Raw genomic sequence first — 19,341 nt, 5'->3', positions numbered from 1 at the left:
CAAGTACCACCAAAATGAGCAGTATTGAAATACAGTAGTGTAGTAGGCCCAGTAAAGCAGCTACAACTCTGCACAGTTAAAAAACCTGGCAGATTGCCTCAGAAATATAGCCTATATATAATATATGGCATATTATATACATAATTTTTTATAAATTTTGAATTATATGTAGCATGTACATGACATATTTCATTCCTCCGTGTACCACTGGAAGGAAGCCCGCGTACCACTAGTGGTACACGTACCACAGTTTGAGAACCACTGCAGTAAAATAAACAGCATATGCCAATATAGTGAAATATAGACCATACTGAGGGATGTAAATAAAAACAATGGTCTCAACGTATTTACTTTTTTACATTTTTAATTTCTATAGCTTCCGAGAATCCAAAAAGAGCCACGTATTGATAAATAATGTTATGATAGCTGTTTTAATAATAAATTAAGTTTGAATTGCCTTTTTACAGTTAAGAAATAGTTTGATAACAAGCAGACAATGTTTATGGGTCAATGACATGACCACATTGAAATGGTCTATAGTGATCAAATGAAAGTAAATTTGACACCTTCTTTGGCCTAAAACACAATATAACGTAATGTAAACTCCGTTATCTTAATTTACCCTGAAATATATTTGTGTTTATTACTAGATGAACTCCTTGTCAAACCTTTATTAATGATAATCTAATTTCAGGATACTAGGAAAGAGGTATTTACATTAAACTGACTGACATCAAAATGTAAACATTCCACATCAACACTAAACTTTGTTTTTTACCCTGACAAGATATTATCAGCACATTTACCCGCAGATGTTGTTTTTGGGGTAAAATGCTGGTCAAATTTTGGGGCTTCTGTCAGTGTTTACGCTGACGTCACTCCCGTTACTTAGCTGGACCAAACGGCAGTTTTAAAGATGTAAACATGTGTACCTTGTGTTTGTTGCCGGTGTCCAGCTGAATGGCCACTTTTACGAGTCTCATGGCATTTTGCAGAGGTCTCAGGCTGCTGTCACCGAGAGGAGCTGCCATCCTGCCAAAACAATCGCGTGAGCCTCACTGACCGCTACTGCATCTGCTGACGTCACTACTACGCTTTCAAAATAAAAGGCCGACACAAGTACACCGTATATTTCAACATATATTTTATAATTTTGTGTCGTTGCTTTGGAATATAATATAAGGTATGATTGCTTAAAAACACCTCAGCAGGGGCTTTGTTAATGCTCTTCTTGACATTGACATATACACCTCTAACTCCTAATTTCTTATGTTAAATCATTTGCATGGTTTGCCATTTGAAGATTAAATTTTATGTTTCCCAGGATCATATTATACAACAACTGTGCCTTAGTTGAAATACTTATTATTTAATAAATAATAAACAAAAAGTCATTCAATATGATAAACAGGATGATGTAAAAATGTGGTGATTAATATGCCAGATGCCTAGATCTGTATGGAAATGAGTGGTAATTATTTAATATTGGCTATATACGATCATTAATATTTAGATTTTTTTTGTGTGTCCTGTACCATTTTTTACTTTATTATTATCTTTTTTTACATGTAAGTACATCAACAAACCACTTAAACAGCCTCATAATTTCAAAAAGTAAATAATATTTTATATACGCACACTAAAACTATTACACAACATTATTAATGTTAATTAAAATTAACACAGATGTCAAAACATATATGAAGATACCTTTTTTTTATTCTGAGCAAAAAACACCACAGAAAGTAATGTAAATAGTTCTCTTTAATACCGTCTTAGCAGTTTTACAATGGGGGAAACAGGGATCAATTTGCAGTCTTTTAAAAAACACTTCCTCATTGAGGCCACACACACATACAGATGGAGAAGTTGATCTTATGTGGCAAATTTCTTTTGTTTGATGGGCGCAGGCAACTGAGCGGTAATGTCCTCGAGAGGCCGTTCAACCACCACCAGAGACTGATCGCCCATCACATCAACACACAAGAGCTCCTACAAGACAGAAAGAAAAACACCTGAGCACTTTCCAGCCAAAATTTCAGGAACAGGAAAAGAGGTAATGTGGTTCACACACACCAACCTTGAATGTCTTGCAGACTTTAAAAGCATGGCTGTAAGATTTCCTCTGTTCCTCAGGGAGGCTCCTCAGTGTAAGCTGATTCAAGAACTGACTTTTACTATCAGGCAGTGGCTAGAAAAGAAACATTCAAAATGTAAATGCATTTTAAAGAGCCCACATAATGGGTTTATGAAAATGACCTTTCGTGCAGTGTGTAACACTAAAGTGAAATATCCAGCTAAGGCTTAAATCTGAAAGTGCACCCTGTTTAAAACTATTGATTCATCTATAAAAGAGTCGACTCAGAGTGGTTTGAATGAATCGTTAGGGTAACGAATCTTTAGCCATGTCGACATGACGTTGATACCAAACTCAAGCCCTGTTTTTTTGTTGTACGAGTAGACCTGGGAAATTGAAACCCACAAACAAATCGCCCACAAACAAACTTCAGCTTTTGCCACTGTGGATTAATACTGAATGTGTGTCACTGTTTTTACTTTTGGTTTAGAATCGAGCAATATGCTAGTGCTTAACTGCATTGCTTTAATGCACTCCTGCATTGGGCTCACACATACACTCTGCAGTCTGACTACTTCACCAATGTTGATAAGCTCGCGCTGAACATAGCCGAACAATTGCAACAGACTGGGTCATCGGACCAATTAGTGCAGATTAGCATTGTGCTAACGAGGGGTTTGGGAACAAATGCTAAACGAATCATATGGGATAATTAGGTAAAAAAAAAATGCATATTATAGGACAGGGGTGGCCAACCCTGTTCCTGGAGAGCTACCTTCCTGCAGATTTCAGTTGCTACCCATATCAAACACACCTGAATCAATTAATTAGGACCTGAACACCATGTGATAATTACAGGCAGGTGTGTTAGATATGGGTTGCAACTGAAATCTGCAGGAACGTGGCTCTCCAGGAACAGGGTTGGCCAGTTATTATAGGACAATGTTCCCTGTTATAGGACAATGGCTGTGTCCGAAACAGCATACTTCCATACTATATAGTACGCTAAAATCAGTATGCGAGCCGAGTAGTATGTCCGAATTCATAGAATTCGAAAATCAGTAGGCGAGAAGTACCCGGATGACTTACTACTTCCAGCGAGGTTCTGAAGTGCGCATCCCATGCACGCTGCGCTATCCCATAATGCCCCGTGAGAGAATTCATGAATGGAAGTTAGGCGACGCAACTGACGCAAGTAGGTCACGTGACCATGACAAAATGGCGGATGTAATACGTCCGAATTCCATTCATACTTTTCACATTCATACTGTATAGAACGTACTTTTCTCACGGCTGAGTAGTACGTTTAAATTCAAATGCAGTACCTACTGACTAGTAGGCGGTTTCGGACGCAGCCAATGTGTTTTTTGACCTGCATATTAGCCTGTTGTTGGAGACCCCCCAAATCAAAATATTTGTAAAGCATAATGGGGACTCTTTAAATCAGGGGTCACCAATTCTGGTCCCGGAAGGCCAGTGACCCTGCAGTGTTTAGCTCCAACTTGCCTCAACACACCTGCCTGGGTATTTCAAGTATACGAAGTAAGACCTTGATTAGCTGGTTCAAGTGTGTTTGATTGGGGTTGGAGCTAAAATCTGCAGGACACCGGTCCTCCAGGAACAAGTTTGATGACCCCTGCTTTAAATAAATAAATACATACTGATAAAAACACCACAAATAGAAATATTAAGTTCACAACCCCATAAATTCAAAACAGGTCAGGTGTTTTAGATGTTACTATCTGTATGTTAGTCTTTTTTATTTAATGTTTCACAATCTAAACTGAGAAATGAAAAGAGGGTGGGACAGAGTAGGACATAGATAATTTCCTCCCCTTTTAAAGCATCCAATAGAGTTTAGTTTTCACCACAGCTCTACCAGTGAGAGTGGTTGAGCTAAAGTGCATCAAATGAAAAGCAAAAAAGAAGCGTGTTGAAGGGGTGGGGCATGTCAGATACAAGACAGCATTTGATTAGTCAAGATTTGATGAGAAATTGAAGTATGTGGTGATGTGGAAAAAAAAACGTTGATCCATTTAGGTGAAAGTGAAAAACTGCGAGTTTTAGTTGTTTACACGAGTTTAATATTCACAAATTTCACTTATACACCAACATTCAAGCATGCTATAGACCAATGAACAATGCAGTGGCTTATTTTAATTTCAAAGAAAAGAAAGACATTCAAACATGCCTTTTCAAGATTCTGTTCTTAATACTAATGCTTACAGCAGAAGTCAATGATAGACGTTTTTTTAGCCTGATATGTTTACTGTTCCAAAAAATGTGAAATGTTTCTTAAAATAAAACATAGTGTGTTCAAAGGGAAAAAGCTATTGTTTTTACCCAAACATTTAAAAAGAAAATATTTTAAATCAGTAATCACATTACCGTGATATTTTTATCCAATGTTATTATACCGTCAGATTTATACTTATACCAGCCCATCCCTAGAGGAAAACAAGATGCCTCACCTGGCTTTGGTCAATGATGCAGAACATGTACATATCATGCAGGATGACGTGAGAAGGATTCTTCTGATTAAACGTCACGTTAAGACAAGGTGTGTCTCTTTCCAGCCAAATCCTATGAAGGCCCTGCCTCTGTACCAATCTGCTCCAATCCGTGTATTCTTTCTGCTCGATGGAAAACTCAAAAATCTGAGGTAAGATGAAACAACAGAAACATATGAGATGACGAAATACTTATCATACCCAGTTCATGTGCAGGTTGCAGATTACCTGTTGATCTGCATGAACCATGAACAGACAGTTTGTTGTTGGATGGATGGCCATGGCACTGACAGCTGAACTGTATATAGGAACTGTGCAATGAGCCTGAAAAACACAAGGTCTGCATTAACCATCTGTTTGTGTTAAATGTAGAGCTGCACAATATATCGTTTCAGCATCGATATCGCAATGTGCGCATCTGCAATAGTCATATCACAAAGATATTCAATGTCAAGTCTGAAATATAGTTGACCAGGAGCTACAGAATTGTATTTAATCACAGTGTTTATATGGACTTTAAATGACTTTTGCAAGAAAGAAATAAAAAAAAAATTCTTGCTTAGAATTTTTGTCTTGTTTTTAGTCCAAATATCTACATCTTAAAGCGAAAACAAGATTATTTCACTAACTCCACTGGCAGATAATTTCCTTAAAACATGCAAAATCTTTGAATTTTCACTTATTTCTTCTGAAGGTAAAAACTAAATAACATTTTTACTTGGTTTCTTGGACTAGAAACAAGAATAAAATAAAGAAAAGCTTTTTTTTGCATTGTGATTATTCAATTACTTTACCTGAATACTGTTAGACTCCTCAGAAAACCATCACATAGTGCTATTCAAATCTTCTGAAACAATATTCATAACGCAATATTTATCGCAAAATAAAAATCAGATTTTTCCAATATTGTGCAGCCCTAGTTAAATGTATCTGTAAGTGTATACAAATGCTGTGGCAGTCATACAACACACCTTCCGTGTCTGCAGGTTGTAGATGTGAACCTCGTTGTCAATGTTTGCAGATGCCAACCATTTGCCATCCTCGCTTGCTGCAAGTAAGTGGATTGCCTGATGGGAACCTAGAAGAGAAGGGCATGATTGGTGCATAATCTTTACAATTTCAATAAAAAATAAATAAAAAAGGACAAAATTTTGATTTTACATGGACTTTAAAGACTATGAAAGGTTATTTCCACCGTGGACAAAACAACAGCCTGTAAACGGGGAAAAAGGAGGATGACGAACAACTGTCAGTTGGCTTACCAGACTAAAAATCAGACACGAAATGTGAGGAGATGCATGATTTTATAGTTTACAAAGTTAAAATGCAAAGAAACAAACAGCAAGTAATTTAATGCCATTACATATACAATAGGCTGTTTGTAATTTCATATAATATATACACATAGCCACATTTTGGTATTTCATTATAAAGATAATCATGTTTATATATAAACACTATAAATGAGTTAGACTTCCCTTCTCCTGAATCCTCGGGTCTAAATGCAGACACAGCGGATAATTCCCTATCTTTTCCAACCATTAGCCCTGCCGGTAATCTGGAATATTCTAAACTTTGGTGAACATGGCAGCATGGATAGGCGATGTGTCTGAACAGTAACAAACTCAACTGATATGTGCAATTCTGAAAAGTAAAAATAAATGAATGCACATCAACAACTCTGAGATGTACACTTTATAAAACTCTCAGTTCCAAGATGTAAATTCTTTGTAAACCCACACTTGTGGGGTGTAAATTCACAGTTCCAAGACATAAATTGACGTTTATTCGCAATTCTGCAATGCAAACTCAAAATAAATTCACAACTGTCAACAAAGTCATTGTAAATGCTCCATTTTAAGATGGAAACTCACAATACGGAGATGTAAACTTGATGTCAAATCCAAATTTCAAGATCAATACAAAGTAAACTAAATGTAAACTTTCAAAATATACAATTCCGAATGTATAAATTGTTGTAAACTCATAATTATGAGATGCAAAATTGTAAACATATCCATCCAAACACAATGTAAATGTAAAACTGTAATTCCAAAATGTAAACTTAATTTTAAAGCGCAGACACAAAAACTTCTGAGGTGTAATCTCTCAATTCCATGATGTAACAATGTTAACTCAATGTTGAAATATAAACAGGGTAACATTCGATTTAGGTTAACAAAAAAAAATTATTTAGAACAAATATTTTTGTGTTTCTTTTAAATGGTATTTTTTAAATCACTGAAAGAGATTGACTGGTCATATTGGACCTACAAAATCTATGCTTGCAAGAAAAATGGTTTCTATACATTTTACAGCAGCTCAAAGAAGAAACCCTGTGGTCCTCTCACCTGACTTGGTTTTAAAGGTGGCCACAAACTTGCACTCTGGTTGGCTGAGAGAGACCATGTGCACTGATGATTGTGTGGAGGCAGAAAACAAATGGGTGGAGTCTGAAGAGAAGCAGAGCTGACTGGCTGAGCCCAGTACCTTTGGAAGTTTGGATATCTGAAAGAAGAAATAACATCAGTTCTACTCCCACTGAACAGTTCAAAACTACCACTTAATAGCTTTTCATGGGGCATTTAACTAAAGGGCATGAAGTTCACTTTTCTACACAAACCAAGTAATGTGTTTTCACGCAGCTCTGCGGAAACTGCTGTACCTTGGTGATGCTGACGTTGTTACTGTCGCAGTGTAGCTTGTAGAGGCGTAAACTGCTGGTGGTCGAGTACGCAATCCATTCACCACAGGGAGACACGGCACTGCAGCGGATGTGATCCTCACCCTGCGGAGAAACATCACTGCTCAATCGCTTCATTCATTTGAGCAGCACGTCTTATGTCACAACCCTCACCGCATACTATCTATATGGTTATTTACAGAAATCAATTTCAGAGTTTAAAAATACCTTCACTTTCAAATGAAGCAGCTTCTCTGGCTTTCTTTTTAGAAGTAAACTGCTTCCTGGTATGCCTGAGTACAAGACAAATGGAGAGCATTCATGAAAATGGACATTTCATACCAATGTCAAAATCATTTCATGCAGTCTGGAGACAACTCAAACCGCCTATTCATTTTTTTTATACATTTCTGGAATTTTAAATACAAGAGTTGGATCACAAATAAAAGTATTTGGTACAGCTGGTGATTTAAATACTCTGTTAAAGTATCCCAGAATGTTGGTTGAAGGAATAAGCTTTAGTAATATGAGCTATAGTTATTTGCAATGCATGATTTGTTTTGTACTACAAACTGTTGAAAAGTGTTATTTAACGTTTGTTTTATTTACTCGATAAAATTATTCTGTCAAAACAGGAATTGTGTAAAATAATAATTTGGGGATAAATCACATAAAAAAGAAAAATCTCTCTCTTACCCTTTCACTTGTTTCAAACCTTTATGATTTTATTTCTTCTGTTGAACACAAAAGAAGATATATATTAAAAAGCTTAAAACCTGTAACCATAGACTCACATAGTATGTGTTTTTCCTACTATGGAAGTTAGTGATTACAGGTTTTCATCTTTCTTTAAAATATCTTCTTTTTGTGTTCAACAGAATAATGAAATATTCATTTAAAGTAAAAGTTTCAATGTCTTTCTTTCTTTCTTTCTTTCTTATATAGAATACTTTGATGAACTAAAGATGAAAAACAACTACATCATTTTCTTTGTGCAAAGTTGTAAATATCTTCACAGCATCTTTTGCTCAAATATGTCTTTGCTGATTAAAACTAAGAGTTTTTAAAATGACTAAAACAATATTTTACTGGCTGTGAATATTCAGGTAGTTGTATTAATTAACATACTTCATATTTCATAGTTTTATGACTTTACTATGAAACATAATTTCCCTCTATTGTGAATTATGGTAGAGAATGACTAGGAGCCCTATCATACACTGCGAAATAGGCACAAGACATGTATGGCGCAATTTGTTGCTGTTTTCAGACCAGAGCAACAGTAATTTTTATGTTTGCACCATGATGTTTAAATAGCAAATTAATTTGCACCACTTTGTGCACTTATAGATGTGTCGGTCTAAAATAAAGGTGTGTTAAGGCGCATTCTTGGTGTGTTGCTATTTTGAAGAACTGAAATAGACCGCACCATTGACCAACTAAAAGCTGGTCTAAAGTCCAGCACAGAGAGCATTAGTTATGCGCCTATATGGGTCCAAACACTAACACATTGCTTAATACACACAGGATGTACAGCAATACACAAATATCTTTACATATAAAAAAAAAAAAACTAAAGGATTAAAAGGTTATAAAAATTTGCATTTTCTACATTAATGTAAAAACCACTAGATCCAAGCCTTCATCTCGAGGGGCTTTTTTCAGTTTATTCATGACAATTTGCATTTGTATAATATTATTATTAGCAGTATTATTTATTATATGCATATTTATTTTAGTTTTAATAAAAACAAGTTTAGATTTGTCAACCTGTGCGGTTTTGGGGAGTAACGATAAGTCCCGTCTTTGCATAGAACTCCAAAAACTAATAGTTTTTTGACCACGCTTTGTTATTATTGTTCATTTATTTGTTTGCTGGAAATTAGAACTGAATTTAAAAACAGTTTTGAAACAAATCTTTGCACTTAACAAATAAAATTAAATAAGTAGGCTAATGGATGTCTTCAGTGGAATGAGTGGAGTGGCGAGAAAAGAGGCAGAATGGAGGAGGCTCGTTCTTTATAATGCGCTGCAGATCATCTGTTTAACTGTTTTTTCGCTAGTGAAGCATTCAGCTTTTCCACTTAAAAACACAGCTATGTGAATAGCAAATGCACCATTGTGCGACACAACTGACTCTTATGGAATGGGAGATGAGACTCTGATTGTTTAATGCATGTTATGCTCAAAACACACCCAGAACTCATTAAGAGAATAAACATGACCCTTTTAGACGATGCACCAGGGCACAGACCATATTTTTCCATCCTTAAAATAGACAAAAGTGAATTCAGACACACAATTAATGCTTTTGCGCCATGCACTTTAGACTTTGCGCTTAGATCTTTAAAATAGAGCCCTTAGGGTCTCCCAGGTATTCGATATCTGCTATGGCACTGAATATGATCTTCACCTTCTCCTTCGCTCTCCCCAAGTCTCCAGAGCTCCAAATGACCAGGGTACTGGAACAGTAACGTGCCTGCCTTCCTTGCACAGGACACCAAACTCCTCTTTAATGCAACAGGGCAGAACAAAAAGCCTCACATTAAGAGTCATTTACAAACATTTCTATGTGAAAAAAACACAAATGCACAATACTCACATGTGGAAACTGAATCTTCCGCAGCTTAGAGGCTGATGACTTCACTTCATGCTTGTCTAACAAAGGTCTCACAACCAACTGTGTGTCCATACCTGAGAAGAGAACAATGCATTTGCTCATTTCAGAATCTGAAACAAAACTGATAGATTGACTGTTTTAACTATTAAATGAAAAAAATTAACTCGCCTCCTGAAACCACAGCTGTTGTGATCTCAGCCACAGCTCGAACATCATGTGTGTGGTTCCTGAATGTTCTGGTTCTGACCCAATCTTTCTCATTATTTTCCAAAACCATAGAAAGAAACTGGAACTGCACCACAAATCCTTCTGACGTCCCAGCCACGATACTGTCCTCATTCTGTCATTCAAGAGGGTACAATAATCAGCTTTCTGTCTGTATTCCCAAAGCATGTCAGGTAAAACTGAACAAAAATGTACACGTATACTACTTTTCAAAAGGTTGTGATCAGTAAGGTGTGTTTTGAAAGAAATTTTAACTTTTATTTAGCAAGAATGATTCATTTGATAAATTCTATGAAATAAATGAAGCTTTTTATTTTCATTTACTTTTCATAAAAGATTTTCACCCCCCCCTCCCCATCACCTAAACCCAAAAAAGTTGGATCCAATTTCCCACAAAAATATTAAATCACACTGTATTTTAACATTTTTTAAATTAACAACCAATAATTGTATTGATTATGTCACACTGAAGACTTTAGTAAAGAAGATTTTCCATTAAAACCAAAATATTACATTTGCAAATGTTAAAATAATTTTGAAAAAGTTGTTATAAATTCTAATAAAATTTCAGCAATAAAACTAATTGAACTATTTTGTGGAATATAATTTTTTTTTCTTATTAACATTATATATTTTTTATTATTTAATTAATTTATTTTAAGTTCAAATCTTACCGATCTCAAACTTTTGGTAAGTACTATTTGAAGTCATAAATGTGATACTGTAACATCAACATGCAGCCATGTTCTCACCTGAGACACTGATAACGAAAGCACATCCGATTTTGTAATATTGTGGCTTTTGATCAGTGTACCAGTGTCATCCCTCCACATTTTCACCATTCCCACAGAGTCTCCGCTGATGATGGTCCCATCTGAAAGGTAGACCACACTCCACACTACACACTCCTTACCGCGGGACGTCCCGTACCCTCTGTCCACCAATATCCGATGTTTAGAGTGGCCTAAAATTCAATCAAACTTTGGATGACATCATCACTCACAAGTTTATGCAACATATTCAATAATAGAGCCATGCTTTTTACCTGTCTCCACATTGAAAACTTGGATCATATCCATCATTCCCGCTGCTATTTTGGACCCTGAAGGGTGCCAGGATAGAGATATAATCCGGCCTGTAATAGAGTAATCAGATATTGTTCTAAAATGCAGTTTTTCTGTTTTAAGGTTAAACTGCATTCAACTATGGCATTTTGCACATTATAAATAGCATTTACTGTAACTACAAGAGTAAATAATGTATAAATAACAAGAAAAATGAAGATATGTACATACACTTTAAGCTTTGAGCAATAAGCACAGAAAAAAATGACTGTAAATGACTATAAGGTACCTTATGTTCCATTTACACCTAAAGCCTGGTTTACACTTCTGCGTCAAGTGACCGGCGTGACCCACGGCGCATGCAACGCGCGTAGCTGTGCATTTATACTTCTGCGCGCTGTCTCTGTTGGTCTGAATTAACACTTCCGAAACGCTAGTGGGCAGTGAGGTGTTAATGTTCCTCTGTGTCGAGTTTCTTCTCTGCTGTTTTGCTTTTCCTGAACACTTCCTGGATGTACAAGTGGCTCAAACTCGCTCATTGTGAGGCAGGAACTGGCGGACGTGCAACAACTTTAACTATGAGGTAAACACAAAACAAAACTTTCCATCTGGAGCTCCTTCACAGGATTCCACAGTTGTAAACAATCGCTCCATTGTGCTCGCGTCCTGCTTGCGCCATTCGCGCGGCTCTTGGTCCCGCCCAGACTCGTCAGCGCTACCAAGCCGACCAATCACAGAGCTTGCGCTACGCGCCGTTGCAACGTGTAGTTACAATTTTTGAGAGGTGCACGTCAGCGACGCCGACGGCCATGGCGAAGGGCTATGCGTCAGCGCCGTTTGACGCAGAAGTATAAATCAGCCTTAATGTTAAGCTGTTTTTTTGTCATCAATCAGATTGTTGTTTTTATATGAAAGCTGTTAAATACAAAACTCACTCACTTTCAAGCACTTTTAGAGGTGGTTAAAATAAATTTAATTGTTTACAATTACACTTGAATTCAATAGAATTTTAAACTTGCCACAATAGACTACCTAACTCTTTGCCTACTGACTTATCACGATTAATACAAAATTCACCAAAAATAAACAAAACAAGCTACTCAAGCTTCGCTCTATTGCACCACACTGCATAGATTACAATTGAAATTGTAGTTGCCATGCACATCATTTTAATTTACTTAAATTTCTGCTCGCCCAAAAACATATTACATAGTTCATTCAACAGAGAGAAAGGTGAAAAATCTAAGAAATCTAACATACAAGAAACCCATCTGAACACAATGACAATAATGGCAGGTGGAAACAGAGGCTGAAAAACAGAGGCTGAACAACAATCTCACCTTTCTGTCTGTCCAGATTTCTCTCAAACTGTATTTTGTCTTCAGTCACCTCAAATAGTTTCACAGTTCCATCTTCACAACCAACCTGCAAACATAAAGATTTAAAAACTTCAAAAGTTTTACTTATGGTATCTTTCTGTAAAATAAATTATCTTTATTTGTTTGTTTACATATAGCTTTATCGATGATTCTTTGACAAATATCCTTATTCCACACAAACGGTTTCCCTCCAGTGCTGCAAACTTAAATTTATGAGCAAATTAACAATATATGTAACATTTGTATAATTAAACTACTGCTTCCTTTCCATCTGTTTAAAATAATAATACTGTCACATCCTGTGAATCAAGCCCAGTATATCAATAATACAAATTTAAATTCTTGCAAACATTGCCATCGTTGACATATCCATGTTCAATATCTAGCTCACCCAAAAAATTGAATTTACTCACGCTCAAGTGATTACAAACTTTTATACGTTTCTTTATTCTGTTGAACACAAAATATATTTACAAAAATTCTGAAAGCCAGTAACCACAGACTTCCATAGTAGGAAAAAAAACAATCCTATGAGTTCAATGGTTAAAGGCTTCCAGCTTCCCTAAAAATAGCTTTTTGTGTTCAACAAAAGAAAGTAAAAGTGGTTTGTTACGAGTAAAATGTAAATTATGACAGAATTTTTATCTTTTTGGGAAATTATCCCTTTAAAAGTACAAAAATTGGTCAGTTTTACTATAACTAGCCCTACAAGTGACAACAGTGCTGTTCAACATGAGTAAATCCACTGCAGATTTAAATTAGTTCAATAACTGTCAGCAAAATTCATTATGTAATACAATGGAATTCATACATTAAGTGTCACAGAAGATGGGGTCTAATGTTTTTGAATTATTGAATACATGATCGTAGTAAACAAACCAAACTTACCGCCAAGTGTGTTCCTTGTTGATTGCCTGTTATGGCCCAGATTGGCCCTCCATACGCATCTATGGTGTATTTCACCCTCTGGTTTGTAAGATCATACTCTGTTATCACACCATTCAGTCCTGCACTAAACAGACGCTCCCCAACCCAGGTAAGGCCTTCAATCCCAGCCTGCTCTCTGCCCGGGATGATCTGTGGACAAAGGAAACACACCTTTAACAAACTGTTGGTCAAAAAACTTTTACATTCACTCATTTAGCAGATCCTTTTATCGAAAGCGACTTACAAGTGAGGATTAAAAAAAAAGCACTTCAAATCATCAGAGTAACAGTATGAAAATGCTATAGTAAAGTCTAAGTTTCTAAATATAAAAGTCACATTTTTTTAAATCAATATGGCTTTGGTGTCCAGAACATAAAAGGATAGTTCACTCAAAAACTAAAATTCTGTCATCATTTACTCTCCCTTCACTAGTTCCAAACCAGTTTGAGTTTCTTTCTTCTGTTAAAAACAAAAGATATTTTGAAGAAAGCTGGAAACCCGATAGAAGTAAAGTTGGTTTTATATTCGCACTTTCCCTTTAATAATATAATTTCATATAATTATTATTTGCAAACTCTAAATAGCAAAATCATATTAGCAGCCAAGTACAACATTGACTAGCAAAGTACATCATTGTTCACAGTCAAATATTCAGTGTTAATATGGTTTTCAAGTCTTACTTGCACGTTATTTTAGACCAAATATTCAAAGTGCCAAGGTAAACAATATAGGAAGCGTATCAAAAGTTGTCACTGAAGGAATGTTTGAATATAAAGCCAACTTTATCTCTGGAAACCTGTAACCATTGTAATTTTTTTCTAACAATGAAAGTCAAAGGTTAAAGGTATTCAGCTTTCTTCAAAATATCTTCTTTAGTTTTCAGCAGAATCAAGAAACTTTAGCAAATAGTGAGTAAAATTTCATTTTTAATGAACTATCCCTTTCAGAAGAAATCTTACATACCTTCTCTTGGAAAAATCGGTCCGAACAGTGGAAAATCTCCACTGACCCATTCATCTTCGCAGCTGCCATTCTTTCATTGTGCTGGTTGAAAGCCAAAGCTCTAATTCCTGATGGCACGTATTCAAAGAACCGAACTCGGTGTACTTTAAACTCCCCCATCGCTGACCTGAGAAAATCATAAGAATTGTATATCAAATAGGAGTAATTTTGATCTAGTACTTAAATCAGAGTTCACTGGTTAATACAGCAATCTGATTGAAACAAAGTTGGTTTTATATTCTCCTTAATAATATAATTTCAGAAAAGTATTAATTGCAAATTCAAAATAGGGAAATTACATTGGCAGCCAATTACTATCAAAGAACAACATTGTTCAGACAATTGAATAACGTTAATGTTAATTTTGTTATGAAGTCTGTTACTGTTTACAAAAACTAACGAATGTGTGTATATAAAACCAATTTTCCCTCAATCCTGATAAAACTTTATAATAAGAGCTTATTTGATGACAGCTAACATGAACTAACATTATATTTGTACAGTATCTATTTATTCACTTTTGTTGCTGCTGCTAATGAATGAAAGATGTTGATTTATATTGTATTAACTGGTAACCTTAATAATAAATTCTGATATTAACAATGACATTTAAGATGCTGTAACAGCTACATTTCATTGACAGCTCATGTTTACAATTGTTAAAAAACGGAACCTTATTGCGAAGTCTGGCATATAAATTATTGTAAGAGCCTAGTTTTTAATTTAACTTCAAGTGTCAAGTTAACTGTTGAAATATCGAACATGTGCAAATCCATCTGAAAACTTCGCTACTGACATCATGTTCTGGCTTGTCCCTGTAGCTAAAGTTAGTAAACTAAGTTACTGATGGCACATTGTTTATTCTTATGCTCCGTTAAAGCAGAATATAGGTACAGATGTACAATCTCGATTCTTACCCTCGTTTTGTATGTTTTCTCTCTCTCTCTTTCGGATGTTTTACCATTCACAACCAGCGCACGTTGAGCTGCAAGGATGCACCACGTTGATTCCCTTGACCCGGAATGGAAGTAAAATATTGATTTCAAAATAAAAGCCTTATGAATCACAGTGGCTGCGCTCGAAATAGCATACTTTTCATTATTCAAACGAAGCGCGAGTTAATTAATAATGCAACTTAATATAACAAAATTACAAAAATAATCACAAAAGCTGTCGTATAAGTACTATACTAATTGGAATACGGCTCAAAAACTTTTATTCTAGTTACAACCTACATTAAGAAACCCAAAAGTCTTGGTTACTTGACATAATATGAAATAAATTGATAGAAATTTTATTTTATTCTCTTTCTTAAGATATAATGAGGCTAAATATTACCTCATAAAAAGCGAGAGACCTTTTGAACCGCATGTTGGCTAGAAGAAAATGGGGTTTAAGCCTCAGAAAGTTATGTGTAATAGACTTAATCATTTTTCCAATTTTTCATAGAAGACACTCATTGTCATTCAGTGTAACAATATTTTTATTATTTTAAGCTTTGAAACATTATTATATAAAGTCATATTACAAATTCAGATATCAGCCATATCAAGGAACAATACAGGAAATGCAAAAACACAACCAGAGACAGTGTAACAAGATTTACTGTTCCAAATGTTTTTTATGACATATTAAACGACCCCATTTAAGGATTACAGTAGGCCTACCAAAATATTACAGTATTTTAACCTTAAAAGTATAGTTCACCCCAAAACTTTAATTGACTCATAATTTATTCACTCTCAAGTGGTTCGAAACCTTCGTGAGTTTCTTCTTTCTGTTGAACACAAAAGAAGATGTGAAAAGGCTATTTTGAAGAATGTTGGAAACCTTTCACCTGTTGTTTTCAACATTTTTTTAACAACAAATTCAGAAGTATACCGTAACAGAAGAAAGAAACAAACATGTTTGTGACAAGTGAAGGCAAGAGAGAGTAAATAACAACAGGATTTTCAGTTACAATTCAAAGCTAACTTTTGAATTTTTGTCAGCAAAAATTTTCAATGATAACAAATTAAAATATAATAATAAAATAAGAATAATTCTATACATATTTTCTTATAGGCAGGTAAGAAGGTCACTGGTTCTAGTCCTGGCTGGGTCCGTTGGCATTTCTGTGTGGAGTTTGCATGTTCTCCCCATGTTGGCATGGGTTTTCTCTATGCTCTGGTTTCACAGTCCAAAGACATGTCCTATAGGTGAATTGAATAAGCTAAATTTGCATGATTGTATGTGTGTATATGAGTGTGTATGTTTTGCAGTACTGGGTTGCAGCTGAAAGGGCATCCGTTGTGTAAAACATATGCTGGATAAGTTGGCGGTTCATTCCGCTGTGGCGACCCCTGATGAATAAAGGGACTAAGCTGAAGGAAAGTGAATGCATGAAGAATTATATAAATATTTTCTTATATACATAATTACTATATACATATTATATACCTAATATTTAGTTTCATTTGAACATAAATATGTTACATTGAGTGGCAACATTATTTCATCCATGTTATTTCACTTTCATAAAAGTTCATTAAAACATTTAATTAGGCATTTTAGGTATAATATGCTATCTATCTATCTATCTATCTATCTATCTATCTATCTATCTGTCTGTCTGTCTGTCTGTCTGTCTGTCTGTCTGTCTGTCTGTCTGTCTGTCTGTCTGTCTGTCTGTCTGTCTGTCTGTCTGTCTGTCTGTCTGTCTGTCTGCCTGCCTGTCTGTCTGTCTGTCTATTTCATTTTATTTTAATTTTCAAATTTTATCTGTTTCATTTTATTGAAGAGATTTTCACACATGAGACGTCTCTGACCCAGACTTTACACCACAATATACTGTATATGACACAATAAAACACAGATATATACTTTGTCAACTGTTTTATTTGAAAGTACAAGGCAGTCAATAAGCACCAATGTACAATATTTTGTAGGCTGTAATGTGTTTTTTTCCACAAGTCAGATTTGTGTAGCTTATCAGACATCCGTGGAGTAAAACACATCTGCACTTGTGAGTAAACAACAACAACAACAACAACCGCAGTTATTGATTGGAGCACCATATGAAAAACAAATATTTCGCAGTAATGCAGTACACAGCTGAAATTGAATTTGGTTATGGTGACCCAATTCTAATATGAAAACTACTTTGAAAAGTTTTTGCTTCTGCTCACCAAGGCTGAATTTAGTTGATCAAAAATACAACAAAAAAGAAATAAAGTGAAATATTATTTCAATTTACAACAGTCCAAAAGACATGCGGGATGGGTCAATTAAATATACTAAATTAGCAGTATAGTGCATGTGTTAGTGCAAGAGTGTATGGGTGTTTCCCAGTATTGGGTTGCGGCTGGAAGGGCATCCACTGCATAAAACATATGCCAGAATAGTTGGCGGTTCATTCCGCTGTGAAAATGAATGAATGAATTTAATTGCGTGATTCATCATTATAACATCATTATTCCAGTGTTCAGTGTCAAATGATTCTTTACAAATTACTAATATTTGCAGATTTGGTGCTCAAGAAACATTTATTATGATTATTGTTGAAAACAGTTTTGCTGTCTCATATTTTGTGGATGTATATTTGTGTTAAGCATCATTTAAAAACAAGACAACAAAAAGTTAATTAACACTTTATTGATCAAACACACATTAAACTGATTTGAAATGTCTGCATTTTTTTCCTCCAGATAAATGCTTTTAATTTTGAACTTTCTATTCATCAAATAATCCTGAAGAGGAAAATGTATCACAGCTTCCACAAAATATGAAGCAGAAAATAAGCACCATTATCAACGACTAAGCACCAATAATAAATGATCATAACAGAGCAGCAAATCAACAAATCAACATATTAAATATTGTATTTTTGATCTAATAAAAGTTGCCTCCATGAGAAGAAGAGAGATATTTAACAAGACACTTATTTTGATGTTTAAATCAAAAATGAGGGGGAAAAAAAGCAAAACAACGAGTTCAGCAGCATAAAAACCACAGTTATAAGACTTTCTCCTGTATGGTTTTGGCTTTTGTTAGAGGTAGGAAATATTTAGCTTTGTATTTCTGTCAGTCCACATTAAGGACCTAAGAAAAGCACCAGATACTGTATGATCCAGTCTCTGCTTTAGACTGAAGAGAAAGGCTTGTCCAGTTGTGTTGGATTTGATAATGGGGTTCAGCTTAGGGTCAGCGATTACTGGGTACTACAGTCCCCAATAATGGATCCCACACCTAAATAATAATAATAAAAAAGAAGCACAATAAAACACTGCACATTTAAAAAAATCTAATGGAAAGAAACAACCAAAATACATATTTAATAGTATATATAATCACACTTTATTAATTAGTGTCTGTAACTTTTAATTACAGTATTTTTTCAGAGGCTATTTATCAACATTAGTTTTCTTCTGCACTTAGCCACAAATCACTACTTCAACAGCACTTACACACTGTGCGTCAGCTTTAAAGTTTTGTCCATATCTACAGTATTTTTGAAAGGTTTTTACAGAAAAAGTTGCCTGATTATATATGATTGCATATAATTATGTTTGGTTGTTTGTTTGTATACTTTATAGTCCCCTAAGGTGGACATTTTTTGTGAACTCATAAGCATTTCAGCATTGCCCGATACAGTAAAGCATTAAACACATGCACATAAAACACATACATACACATTACTGATTAGTGTTCAACAGTCTGATTGATACTGGAATAAAAGAATGTAAAGAAATTGTTGATAAAAATGTATACAGTTTGCCGTCTTCTGTTGAACTAAAGCAGATTGTTGGAAACAAACAGCCATTTACTTTCATAGTATTTTATAATCCTGTGGATCTTTTTTTTTTTTGTTCCTAC

General features: G+C 35.0%; 3 protein-coding genes and 1 long non-coding RNA gene across 18 annotated transcripts in view; 1 reads left to right on the top strand and 3 right to left on the bottom strand.

The window, feature by feature from the left end:
- The window catches only part of vps9d1 (VPS9 domain containing 1), a 34,530-nt gene extending 33,454 nt beyond the window's left edge, over positions 1-1,076 (bottom strand). For 10 of the 11 annotated variants that reach the window (XR_015514274.1, XR_015514276.1, XR_015514277.1 and 7 more), the window contains exon 1: positions 933-1,060. Coding sequence is in view for 6 of the 11 variants with exons in the window: in XM_087291948.1 (XP_087148074.1) it covers positions 933-1,031 (99 nt within the window). In the remaining 5 variants the exon portion in view is untranslated. 11 annotated transcript variants of the gene reach the window in all.
- Positions 1,077-1,524: 448 nt separating this feature from the next.
- LOC147832779 (uncharacterized) lies at positions 1,525-6,427 on the top strand. The gene is made up of 3 exons (XR_015514813.1): positions 1,525-2,824; positions 3,433-3,494; positions 3,696-6,427. It is a non-coding gene; the product is annotated as an uncharacterized LOC147832779 (long non-coding RNA).
- utp4 (UTP4 small subunit processome component) lies at positions 1,747-15,512 on the bottom strand. 2 transcript variants are annotated; one of them, XR_015514238.1, is made up of 17 exons: positions 15,405-15,511; positions 14,449-14,614; positions 13,447-13,635; positions 12,520-12,604; positions 11,161-11,250; positions 10,868-11,079; positions 10,059-10,230; positions 9,873-9,964; positions 9,684-9,780; positions 7,499-7,563; positions 7,253-7,375; positions 6,939-7,095; positions 5,559-5,665; positions 4,816-4,911; positions 3,476-4,734; positions 2,081-2,848; positions 1,747-1,992 (listed from the first exon to the last, which is right to left on the bottom strand). XR_015514238.1 is itself a non-coding variant. In NM_213282.2 (17 exons), the coding sequence occupies exons 2-17, from the start codon at positions 14,605-14,607 to the stop codon at positions 1,876-1,878; spliced, it is 2,058 nt and encodes a 685-aa protein (NP_998447.1). In that variant the 5' UTR covers positions 14,608-14,614; positions 15,405-15,512; the 3' UTR covers positions 1,747-1,875. The 2 variants fall into 2 exon arrangements, 1 of the variants encoding a protein (NP_998447.1); NM_213282.2 differs by having other exon boundaries at positions 2,081-2,191; positions 4,549-4,734; positions 15,405-15,512.
- A 1,834-nt stretch (positions 15,513-17,346) lies between these two features.
- wfdc1 (WAP four-disulfide core domain 1) overlaps positions 17,347-19,341 on the bottom strand; it is a 36,670-nt gene continuing 34,675 nt past the window's right edge. For 3 of the 4 annotated variants that reach the window (XM_087292190.1, XM_087292188.1, XM_087292189.1), the window contains one exon: positions 17,347-18,714. The gene's annotated coding sequence lies outside the window, so the exon portion shown is untranslated. The remainder of the gene's footprint in view (positions 18,715-19,341) is intronic. The other variant, NM_001100000.1, reaches the window with a different exon arrangement.

The sequence above is a fragment of the Danio rerio genome, chromosome 18 (assembly GCF_052040795.2).
Source record: "Danio rerio strain M-AB ecotype USA chromosome 18, GRCz13ab, whole genome shotgun sequence".
Lineage (NCBI taxonomy): Eukaryota > Metazoa > Chordata > Actinopteri > Cypriniformes > Danionidae > Danio > Danio rerio.
Note: the sequence above shows the minus strand (reverse complement) of the source record. Positions and strands in the feature narration are given on the sequence as shown.